The sequence below is a fragment of the Hevea brasiliensis genome, chromosome 3 (assembly GCF_030052815.1).
Source record: "Hevea brasiliensis isolate MT/VB/25A 57/8 chromosome 3, ASM3005281v1, whole genome shotgun sequence".
NCBI lineage: Eukaryota > Viridiplantae > Streptophyta > Magnoliopsida > Malpighiales > Euphorbiaceae > Hevea > Hevea brasiliensis.
The window spans coordinates 97,769,438-97,782,162 of NC_079495.1; the positions used below are offsets into that span (position 1 = coordinate 97,769,438).

General features: G+C 35.8%; 1 protein-coding gene across 1 annotated transcript; it reads right to left on the reverse strand.

The window, feature by feature from the left end:
• Positions 1 to 8,825: 8,825 nt before the first annotated feature.
• Positions 8,826 to 12,493, reverse strand: LOC110643461 (protein NRT1/ PTR FAMILY 5.6). Its single transcript, XM_021795835.2, has 4 exons — positions 12,071 to 12,493; positions 10,897 to 11,114; positions 9,941 to 10,479; positions 8,826 to 9,821 (listed from the first exon to the last, which is right to left on the reverse strand). The coding sequence occupies exons 1-4, from the start codon at positions 12,204 to 12,206 to the stop codon at positions 8,933 to 8,935; spliced, it is 1,782 nt and encodes a 593-aa protein (XP_021651527.2). The 5' UTR covers positions 12,207 to 12,493; the 3' UTR covers positions 8,826 to 8,932.
• Between the last annotated feature and the right edge of the window lie 232 nt (positions 12,494 to 12,725).

The window sequence follows — 12,725 nt, forward strand, 5'->3', positions numbered from 1 at the left end:
GCTGTGATGGACTTTCTGCTATAGGCATCAACAACTACATTTGCCTTCCTAGGATGATAATCTATTACACAGTCGTAGTCCTTTAGGAACTCAATCCATCTTCTTTGTCTAAGGTTGAGCTCCTTCTGGGTTGGTAAATATTTCAGACTTTTGTAGTCAGTGTAAATATATCACTTTTCACCATACAGGTAGAGCCTCCATATTTTCAGTGTGAAGATAATTGCTGTTAACTCAAGGTCATGGGTAGGGTAGTTCTGCTCATGTGGCCTTAGCTGCCCGAAAGTATAGGCAACTACTTTCCCCTCTTATATCAATACACACCCAACCCATTATGTGAAGCATCACTGTAGACCACAAAGTCCTTTCCCGACACTGGTTGTGTTAACACTGGTGCCTATGTCAACATAGCCTTCAATTTCTCAAAACTGGTCTAACACTTATCGTTTAAGTCAAATCTAACATTTTTGTGTAATAACTTAGTCATTGGAGTAGCTATCAGAGAAAATCCCTTCACAAATCTTCTGTAGTAACCAGTAAGCCCCAAGAAACTTCTGACCTCAGTTGTATTTCTGGGAGACTTCCACTCCATCACTGCTTCTATCTTTTTTGTATCTACTCTAATCCCATCAGCTGATACTATGTGTCCAAGTAATGCAATTTGACTTAACCAGAAGTCACACTTAAACAGCTTAGCATACAGCTTCTTTTCTCTCAGGGTTTGCAGAACAATCCTCAAATATTCATCATGTTCTTCCCTGGTCTTGGAATACACCAAAATATCATCAATAAAGACCACTACGAACTGATCTAGGTATGGATGGAAGATACAGTTCATAAGGTCCATGAATGCTGCTGGTGCATTTGTCAATCCAAACGGCATCACCAGGAACTCATAATGCCCATACCGGGTCCTGAATGCAGTCTTTGGCACATCTGCATCCTTTACCCTTAGCTGATGATACCCTGATCTGAGATCAATTTTTGAAAATACACCAGCTCCCTTTAACTGATCAAACATATCATCAATTCTAGGCAACGAGTACTTGTTCTTCACAGTCACTTTATTTAATTGCCAGTAATCAATGCATAGCCTCAAAGTCCCATCCTTCTTTTTCACAAAGAGCACCAGAGCTCTCCATGGTGACACACTGGGGCGTATAAACCCCTTGTGCAGTAACTCCTGCAACTGGATTTCCAGCTCCTTTAACTCAGTAGGTGCCATCCTATAAGGAGCAATACAAATTAGTGTTGCACCCGGTAGTACCTCAATAACAAATTCGACTATCCTTTCTGGTGGCAAACCAGGCAATTCTTCAGGAAACACATTTGGGAAGTCTCTTACTCTAAGTATGTCACACAGAAGCCTGCTTAGTATCAACTACATGTGCTAGGTAGGCTTCACAGCCCTTTCTCTTTAGTTTCCTTGCAGTAGTAGCTGAGATGACATTGCACAAGAGATCTGTCATTTTCCCCCACAACTGTGATCTCATTACCCTCAGGGGTTCTCAAAGAAATCCTCTTCAGTTTACAGTCAACCATTGCCTGATGATGTGACAACCAGTCCATTCCTAAAATCATGTCAAACTCGTGGAAGGGTAGGTCAATTAGGTCTGCCGAGAACTCATACCCTTGAATCCTCAATGGGCAACCTTTGTACACCTTATTCACTACCACACTATGGCCTAGTAGATTAGTAACCAGAATGTCTTGATCACTTTCCTCAATTGAGATTCCCCTTTCTACGGGTAGCTTGATATAGATATATGAGTGGGTAGATCCTGGATCCACCAATGCATGTACAGAAATGTTATAGAGGGAAAACACACCCCTGATGACGTCTGGGGCATCTTGCTCCTCCTGAGCTCTCATGGCATAAGCCCTGGTAGGTACTCTATCCTTTGGCCTCTCGGCTGTCTTAAATGTTGGTCTTTGTGATGGATTAGCTGCCTTAGATTTACTGGGCCTTCTACCCCTTTGAGGTGCAAGGGCAGGCCTGTCTGCTTGTGCTGGGGCAGCTGTAGCAGTTCTAGGTGGACAATTTCTGAGCTGGTGTTCTATAGACCCACACCGTAGGCAAGCACCAGTCAGTCTCCAACACTCTCCCTTATGCCACTTCTGGCAGTGTGGACAGGCAGAAGATGCTGGAGCTAGTCCCCTGAACACCATCCCTGGAGAGCTGCCCACTGATGGTGTGGACTGACCTCTCCTAGGTGTGAACTATGGTTTGGGCCCCTGGGACTAACCCTAACCTTGAGGCTGACCCAAACTCTGAGCAAGTGGACCTCTGAACTTCTTTCCAGGTGCAGAAGATGAACTGGTCTAACCTGGACCCCTCTTCTGCTGTCTCTCCCTTTTGTTCTGCTCTTTTATTCTGACTTTCTCGACTTTTAAAGCAGCTTCAACTAATTTTGTGAAGTCCGTAATTCCCAAAGCAGTGATCATTATTTTGATGTTGTAATTTAGTCCTTTTCAAACCTCTTACGCCTCTCAGCCTCATTGGGAACTATTTCCCATCCATAGTGGCTTAGTCTGACAAACTCCCTCTCATACTCCGCTACTGATAGCTGCCTCTACCTCAGACTGATGAATTCTCTTCTTCTTTCCTCTAAGTACACACTGCCCACATATCTTTTTTGAACTCGGTGAGGAAGAATTCCTAAGTTATCTACTCGGGCTGCACCTCACTGGATACGGTGTCCCACCACTGATAGGCATCATCTTGGAGCAAGGACACAACACCCTCCAGGTTCTGCTCTGGGGTGCAATGGAGTTGCTTCAGTACCCTTATGGTTCGGTCTAGCTAATTTTCAACCACCACTGGGTCATCTTCTTTCTTACCCATGAAATCCACAGCTCTAAATTTTCTGAGCTTTTCTAAATGTGACTTTTGCTATGGAGGTGGTGGCGGTGGCATAACTCCGGGCATTTGTCTGAAGAATTCAGCCATTTGCTGAAACATAGCCGGTGGAGGCTATACAGGCACTTCTGGTGCTGGTGGAGCAGGTTCCCCCCTGCCTCTAGCTTCAACCACTGGCGGAGCATGACTCTCCACCTCTTCATCGACTTCTCTCTGCGATGTGGGGTCCTTATCCTAATCAAAATTAGAAAACAAACAGATCTGTATTAGTGTCACATTGACTCTTACAAATGCAATGCATGGTATGGACTTTATCTAGACCCAAAAACGCCTAAACCGTGCTCTGATACCACTAAATGTGACACCCCTTACCTGTCTACAGTGTAGCCGAGCAAGATATGCCACACAGTGTGCCAGAGCACCATATCTCATTTCATTACAATTTACTCTTTCTTAATTTATTTATTTATTCATTTATTAGTCACTAAGTGAAATTTATGTCATTGAATTTATTTATTGAAATTATGAATTAATTTAAGGTTCTGAAAATTTTACAGAAAATCCGGCAGAGTGCCGGCTAAAAATGGAGAAAATAGTTCTTCGGAACCTGTGAAAAACACTCCCAAATTTTCATTCATTCCCAAACTCCAAATAATTTCAACACAAAGTCATCAGAGTTTATCAAATTTCAACACTTCTCAACATTTCAAACTCAAAATTTCAATTTCATTCCATGCATGAATAATTACATACTCATATTTCCAAGAAATGTTCAAATTCATTAACTCATAATATGTACAATAATTACATAAATTTATCATTTACATGACAAAATGTAGATCTAATACAAAATGTAGATCTAATACAAAATGAAACCTAGTAATCCTACCAATGCACTGTTGGTCGAGGTACCACAAAATGAAAAATGCAGATCCAAATCTGATTCCCAATCTACGGTCTATTGGGCTCGTGCTCCGTATCTCCAGTACCTACGCATGGCAAAAGCAACGTGCTAAGCAATACTGCTTAGTGGTGCCAATAATAAATAAAATGAAATAAACATGCAGAGCATATGCTGATATTTCATACGGATAAATTTCTGGTAATTATTTGTAGTATTATTAATTTGATACTTTTTATATTAATTATTTGATTAAAATTTATTAATATTTATTTTGCTTGCCCAAGTAACCTATACTAGTTGATTGGACTGGATAAAGGGGTAAACTGGCACTGGGTACCTAGTACCTCTGGCCGTCACACCATCAATCACAATGTGTCTCCCGGTTTGTAACAGAACAGCTGATAAGCCGTCACAATAATCGGGCACAAGGCCAAGTATCACAATAGTGTCAAAATGGCTAAAAGCCATAAAATCACAGAATGGCCACTTAAGCCGTAAATCACAGAATGGCATGATACCATATGCAGTACTGCTATCAGAACTCTATTGGTATGCCAACCTATCCAAACCAATCACACTAGACCTACTAGGGCATATTACAATTTTAGATATGAAATTCTTTGCAATTGAAGTTTAATAGTTACTATTCATCCCATTAGTTAACTAAAATGTTGACTTTTTTATAAACAATAGATATATTAGTCCTAATATCATCAATATACCACATTTTGTATTCTAAAATTGTAGGCATTGGTTGCCAATACCATTTCAAAGCTTATTGTTTGTTATTTAAAATTTTCAGATTTCATGCCTTAAGTTTACTGTTCTATTGGTCATTACTTCAGTGGAAATTTGACAAAATTCTCTTCATGAAAGTTGTTCATTTATGTGTCTTCTTTAATTTCCTTTATGAATTACTCCATTTGGAGTTTTTGAGCTCAAGATATGCTAATTTCTGGGCAGAATCCCATTCTGGCAGCTTTGGTATCTTGATTTTGGTGGGCAATTTCATTAAGTTCTAATTAGAATTGGAGTTTTGTTCTTCATGAAAGTTGTCCTGAATTATCTAAGCTTTCAATTGATATAAAATTCAGGTCAATTGGACTTTTCTACACTGAGTTATGACCAAATGAACAAACACTGTTCATTTGGTCATTTTGCCCAGGGTAGAATGTGTGTTACGCGGATTAAGTCAATTTTTAGGGCCACTTAGTTTAGTTTTCTAAGATAGGTTTCTTCATAAAAGTTGTTGCATTTTGTGTCTAGTTTAACCTCCAATTGGGCTTTCGCCCATTTGGAGTTACATAACTTGAGTTATAACCCCAAGAGCACACTGGACTCAAAGGATTCAGAATGCACTCATGAGGCAGCCTAATCTTTACCTTAATTAATGTCACAAGTCACTCCAAACTTGGTTCAAACTACACCAAATGGTCATTATTTGACCATTAAGATATCAATTTGTGCTCAATTGCATCAACCCCCAATTGTTGGTTCAAAACCCTAACCCTAGTTGACCAAAGTCTTCAATTCATGCATTTTACTCCCAATTGTTATACTAATCATAGAATTCACATTAGGGGCAGCTAATATATCACTTTAATTAAAAAAAAATTCACCACAACCCTAGTGAATCCATGGCTACCGAAATTAGGGGGAAGACATACAAGGGATTTTCATGCAAATCTCTTACAATTTCCTACTTAATTCATGTACCTAACTATAAATTAAGAGAGAGAGAGAAGAATTGGTTACTAACCTCACTTGAGAGCTTACTTGAGCTTGTAATTCTTCTCAATTTTTTCTTCAAATTGCTGCCTCAAGCTTGCTCTAGTGATAAGGATTAATTTTAATGAAGATAGGAAGGGGTTTTATTGTGACAATCAAGTGAAAATGGAAGCTTGTTTGAAAGTTAATGGAGTTTTCTCTCTCTCTCTCTCTCTCTCTCTCTCTCTCTCTCTCTCTCAAGCACTTCGGCTGGTTGAAGAAGAAGTGGCAGAATTTTTCTTTTAATTTCTGCCCATTAATTCTTTTTAAGTTTGTTTTTAAAAGTTTGCTTTAATTTGATTGGTGGAAGCCTTTATAATGACATCATAGTGATGTCATAAGTTCCATTTTAATTCATTTTCTTTTCTTTTCTTTTCTACTCATTTTCTATTTAATTTTCATCATTTTTTATTCATATTTTATGTCATATAATTCACTTACATAAATGGACAAGTCGGTCAAAAATCATCTTCGAAGGCGAAATGACAAAAATGCAATTCGTTTAGCTTAATGAGCTAAAATTATCTGTACTAATTGAAAAATTTTTTTAAGTATTTTCTTGGCATTCTGATGCCATCAAAACCTCAATAACTCTTCTCTAGAGTCCCAAAAATTATTTCACGAAATTTTCCTCAGGTTTAGGGCTTCTAGCTGTGAAGACAGTAACTTTCCGTTAGGTTACCTATCGCTAGGGCACCGACTCATTAAACTTCATTGTATTTTATTTCTAAAATTTTTCTTAGATTTTTCTTACCATTATTTAAGTTATTTATGACTGCTCACTCTAGTGTAAATATAGTTCCAGACATTCTAGCTGTTCGGATCGATACCGGTCATCGGAACAGTAGAATGTACGGACTTGCTAAAGTGAGGGTGTTATAAATCACATAGGTTAATCTAAGTCCATGATCATTCTTCATGCATGTGCATATTCAACTCTTGAATAAAAGGAATATTTTAAATATCTAATAAAAAAAAAAATTTATTTTCCCTTTTGAATCATATCCAAAATCATGTTATTTTGGTTGGGATTATGATTAAACACTTTAACCATAAAGAAAAATTGAGAAAAATTAAAAAAAATTTGAAAAATTGGAAATTTAAGCAGAACACGGCCTGGGGTGTGTTCCATAACAAGGGCTGTGTTCTATAACACGCTTCGTGTGGTTGAACATGCTAGGTTAAACATGGCTCGAGGCATGTTCCATAACACAGGCCTTGTTCTAAAGAACACGAGCAGTGTAACTAGATGCACCGAGGGCGTGTTTTTCTATAAAGTTTCTAATTCCACTAGTATGTTGCACGGCCAGTGTTCCAGAACACACCATGGGCCGTGTAACTATCCTGGAGCTCAAATATTTTCAATTTTAACATCCAAAATGCAATTTTCTTGATTCCCAACCAACATATAACATGAAATAAAGTTTCTAATGTCAAAATAGGTTGGCTCTGATACCAAGTAAAAGAAAATTAGTACTAAGGGTGCAAAATTAGCAATTTTAAATTTTTAAACCCTAATGTGTCATGCAACATGTGAATACTTTATTCTATTGTAAAAACACATATTTTAGTTACAACACTTGTAACTCAATTGCTAAAAAATCCTATTAGCCATTCAGAAACTTAAAACCTTAAAATTATTAAGACTAAATTAAGGAGTTTACCCATTTAGGTGCAGAATCACATTAACACCTTATCTGAGAAGCTTAGATCGTCAAAGGTCGATTCTTTAGTCCGTCCACACAAATAAGATGACCAAAGCACCAAGACTCAACTGAAACTTCTTTGTGCTTCCTCTCCTTGCCTTGACCAAGTTTACACAAAGATGAAGTTTAAGGTTTTTCTTGGTTTTAAGCTAATGGAAGTATAGAGAAACAATTTCTCTATTTTTAATTTAAGAGTGACAACTTCAAATTTTTCTTGAATTAATCACAAGGAAGATGGGTAGAGAACTTGGCTTGAGAGAAAAGTGGAGAAGAAGGAAAAGATTAACACCTTTTATTAAAGTTATCTTCTTATCTCTAACACTTAAGAGATATTTAATTCCCATAAGTTCAATTAATGGTTGATCACTAATCATTACCACCTTTACAAGTGTCTACGTCTAATTTCTCCAATTAGATGTGTTTTCTCATTTTAATTTGGCCACTTGTTAAGTTAATTTAAGGAATTAAAACCTTAATTAATTAGTATATATAAAATACTAATTAACTATTAATTTTCTCTCTTCTATAACTTCCCAAGTCATTTTAATCAAATTAAAGTATCTTACCTTAAAATTAATTAATCAAGTTTATATTTAAACACTTTAAACATAAACTTGAATACTTTTATTGATGAATTTAGTTTCAAATCATGCTAGAAACTTTATAATCTTATTGCAAACTAAAAATATTAATTTAATTAATTAATTAAACTATTTAATTAATTAATCAAATTAATTATGCTTTAATCAAATTATTCTTATTATGTGTGACTTTTTAGGTTCATCACTAATTGACAATGTGAATAATATTAACTCTTTAATAGTACTGGAACTGTTCCATACTTAGAGTGAAATTCCCTTATCACTCTTAGTTCTTATAAATCATGATTGACACCTCGTATAATGTATCATAACTACCTAACTAGTGATGAATTAATTAATTTATTCATGAACCTTGATCATACATACCATGTACTAAAATCTCTCTATTACAAAAACGCAATTTTAGCTAGGGTTATGGTTTATGTCAAACTCTAATAACTTAGAACAATTGAGATAGACATAGGATTTTATTCCTATTTATTTAGGGCAACAGATTCTGTCTTGATTTAACACCTATCTCTATATATAACTAGTCGGAGCTAACACAAGCTCTTACACTCATATTCAGTATAAGTATGTAAGCGGTATCAAACTCAAATCACTTATAAACAAAATAACCGTGTCATCTCAGGTCAAGAGATTATATGCGCTATTATGATCTAGATGATAATGTATTAACAAGAGTAAACTCTATGTACACATCATCTTAATATCATTGGTTTAGCCTACTTATCTTATAAGTGCCCACTATGTTTGTCATATAGTATGAGACTTATCATTCCATCTTATTAATATCTCATATTAATCCGTGGAACTAAAACAGTCTACACGGATAAATCATACCCATGAGATATCCTTGACTGGGAATCAAAATTTATAACGCTTGTACTAGATTGTTCTGTTACTTATATTTTTAACATCTTAAGAATGAAACATCTAACAAGCTGTTAAAGGATATTTTCAATTAAATTTAAATAATTTAAATTAAAAGAAAAGATATTTACTATTAAAGAAGAATTAATATTTACAAGACACAAATTATTGGATATGCTCTAGAGTATACTACTAACAACAATATCTTCTCTTAACATGCATTTCAAGCCATTAAATCACCCTTATTATTATTATTATTATTATTTTTTGGGCAAGCAGCCACAAGGCCCGCAACGACATTCCTCTGCACATTTTTGTACAAATATTGCCGAGCCAAGAACACAAAGACGAACAAATTAGCTGCAGCCATGGCTGCTAAAAGCCAATAAAAGTTGTCTAAGCGGCTACTATTCAAGTCCTTTCCAAACCAACTCTTCCCATATTCCTCTGTGACATGATCCAACACTGTTATCAGGAGACTACTAAGGAAGTTTGCAACTCCAGTCACACTAAGGTAGAAGGCAATTCCTAAACTCCTCATTGAATCAGGAACTTGGTCATAGAAGTACTCTTGCAACCCCACTAGCGTAAATCCATTTCCAATGCCTATGATGAGAAATTGCGGAGCCAACCAGAACACGCTCATTGAAAGTGACCCCTTCGGTGGATCCTTCTCAGCAACCCTTAGTCTCTTTCTCTCAACCAAGGCTGCAACTATCATTGTAGCAATTGAGAAAACCATTCCAATACCAATTCTTTGGAGGATTTTGATTCCTCGCTCATTTCCTGTTTTTCTTCTTAGTATTGTAACTAGGATCTTCTCATAAATTGTGACGGAGATTATCATTCCAATGGCACCAAGTGAGTAAATGGAGGCTGGAGGAATCTCAAAACCATTTCCAATCTTTCGGTTCAACGCGAGGCCTTGCTTGATGAAGAATGTGGAGGCTTGTGCTGCACAAATTCCAAATGGTAGGGTGGCTAGCCATATTGGGATCATATTGAGAATAAGCTTCATTTCCTCAACCTTTGTCACGGTTGCAAGTCTCCAAGGACTTTGCTTCTCAGCAGAATTTTCTGTGCCTTCCAGAATAGAAGCTTTGTCAAGAAACCTGCAATTTAATGGGGTTTCTAATTAACTGATAATCCAAAAAATGGATAATATCAGATACAGCTGATTAAATCATGCATGAAATTTGAATAGGAACAAAGACTTCTTTCTCTTGATTACTTGAGCTTCTTGGTATGGCAGAGAAGCCTCCCATGGTCCATGTTGGAGACTTGATATAATTCAGCAGGATTTGAAGGATGTGGCAGATTTCTTTTTCTTGTAGCAGCTACAAGAACCTGCAACATTGGCGTTAAGGGGCTGCCTGATGGTGCCCGATATCGGTAAAATGGCCTTCCAATAATGAGTATAACTAGTGATAGAGCCATAACTATTGTCAGAATAATATCTGCAACACCCCAGCTCACATGGTCTTGAGCGTAAACAATCAGAGTTACACCAAGGAGGAGTCCAGAACAAAGGCCAAAATTCCACCAGTTGAAATATGACATCTTTTTCTTTCTTTCTTCACAGTGATCATCGTCGAATTGATCAGCTCCAAAGCTCTCCAAGGAAGGCCTATGCCCTCCAGTTCCTAGGGAGATTAAATACATGGCAAGGAAGAAAACCATTTCATGAACCTTCCTGGACTCGTGGCACATAGCTTCTTCGCAAGCCTTTAAACTTGTAAGAAACTGGGACATTGTTAAAAGAATCAAACCCTGTGCGTCCACATCAACAAAACAGTAAAACCAAAAATCATAGTTAAATTTTTTATAGAAATAATTAATAACTAATCTAACCGACTGAAATTGGATTAATTGATTCTGGTCTGATTTATATTCAATTTCAATTAATTCAAATTTAATCAATTTCTATTTCAAATTGAATTGACCTAATTTCAATTCTAAAATGGAGCGTAGCCACTTCTATTCTATATATTGCTAATGTTTTTACCAATCATATATATTGATATCCAGTGTTTCCTTTAACACATAAAAAATTTTAATGGAGAGACAATGTCATATTAAATTTTTTGAATTTTGAGGTCAATTATAAGAAAAATATACTCATCATGCATGAGACAATTATATGATTAAAGTTCACAAAAGGAAATGGAAATAAGATGAGATGGTGACCAGAATATAGATGATAGATGAAACTAAAACCATGGAGAATCGGCTCAAGTAAGCATCAGCAACAAATCCTCCAAATAAAGGCGTCAAAGTAGTCACTCCAGACCAAAAGTTTACGTTCTTAGCAGCAGTCTTGAGGTCTTGATGAATCACTGTTGTCAGGTAAATGATTAAGCTGCTTGCTATTCCATAGTAACTCAACCTTTCACTGAATTCAATTGCTGCCAACACAAGATGGAAACTAATTATATATACAAGACTGATTAAATGGATCATTATTAGGTTTGATTATTTTTAAATATATTAAAGATTTTATTAAGAAAAAGACTGGAGTTTTAGCAAGGTGTTATACTTTAATATATATATATATATATATTGTTCTCGTTTTGTGGCTGGGAATTCCACGCATGTCGCTAGTGAAGTTGTTTTTCTGGAGAATGCGATAGAATGGACATCCTCTATATATATCAAATTAAGCAGAGTCACGTATTAAGTAGTGCCGCAGTGGCCCCTCCCACCCATCCCATGTGCGACGAGTTCTAATTAATGTGTGGCACATCTTTTAAACGAAAAAATAATGTCCTACCGACAGAAATTCTTACATAAATTATAAACTCAATTAATCAAAATTTAAAAAATTATTTTTTATAATGAGCTTATCATTATTTTAATAATACGTGTTAATTATTAATTAGATAAATATATTTTAATATAAGCTAGACGACTACTAAGGATCAAACCATGATAATAGAACATTCGTCAATCCCTTTATGGTTGGATTCTCTTGCTGACTGAAGTTGAAAGTACTAAAAGAAAATTAGTTGCCCTAATTATCTTAATTACATAGCTCAGTCAATAAAAAAAATGCCTTAAATGGACATGAATCTGAGGACATCTCGGATCCATTGTAAATCCGATTTAAATAAAAATTTCCTATAAATTACATACAAATATATGTAGCAACTATTAAAATCTGTAATTATTTAACTCTTAATTAAGCAATTTAACTATAAACTCAACTAATTATTTTGAAGAGTAAATTAACTTGTATAGAATTTGAAACGAGATGAAAATTTTACCAAATGGATGAGCATGCAAGCTTGTTTTGTCTTGTGGGGAAATTATTTATGAAACCAATGATTAAATGACAGAATCACGCATATTAATTATTGCTTACCTATGATAAACAGCGAAGCTTTCCAAACACCAGTGTAAGCTCGCAGAGGAACCCTTCCTTTATGATCCACAGAAGAATCATAAACCCATTTTTCTTCATCAACTTCTATTGTTTCTACTCTTTTTTGTGGCTCCATCTTTGACCAGCCAAGTCGATAAGTTAATAGCGATGCTTTCTATCTACGAAGCAAAGACAGGAATAGGAAGTTAGGTCTTAGCTAGGTTTTCCTACAAGTATGGATATATGGAAGAGGAATCTTGGCGAAAAGTAGCATTGCTTTGTAGCTCTTATATAGAGAAGGGATTTGCTTTGGTTGACTCGCTGAGTTTGGGATTATACTAATCTGTAGTTGATACGAAAAAAGAGTAAAAGAAAGGAAGAGGAAAAAAAAAAAAACAGGGGAATCACTTAACATGTGATATTTAGGTTGAGTGTATGGGAGAGCCTGTTAGCTGGATATATTTTCGCTGCTAGATTTACTTTTGGCGCTACAGACTAAAATTTTCCTGAAATTATTAATAAAATTTTTGGCTTATAAAAAAAAAAAATAGAAACAGTTTCTTTGTGGGAATTATTGTGAAAAAGAAAATGGGTATTTTTCCACTTAATTAATATGTCATTGTTGGTATGTAGATGGGAATGGCAACCATGCAAA

What these genes read in the sequence shown, in the direction of transcription:
- LOC110643461 (XM_021795835.2), bottom strand. Translation starts at nt 12,206, where the DNA reads ATGGAGCCACAAAAAAGAGTAGAAACAATAGAAGTTGATGAAGAAAAA. An exon ending in AGCTTCGCTGTTTATCATAG is followed by an intron (nt 11,115 to 12,070) that starts GTAAGCAATAAT and finishes TTGTGTTGGCAG; the next exon opens with CAATTGAATTCAGTGAAAGG. An exon ending in TGCCATACCAAGAAGCTCAA is followed by an intron (nt 9,822 to 9,940) that starts GTAATCAAGAGA and finishes ATTAAATTGCAG; the next exon opens with GTTTCTTGACAAAGCTTCTA.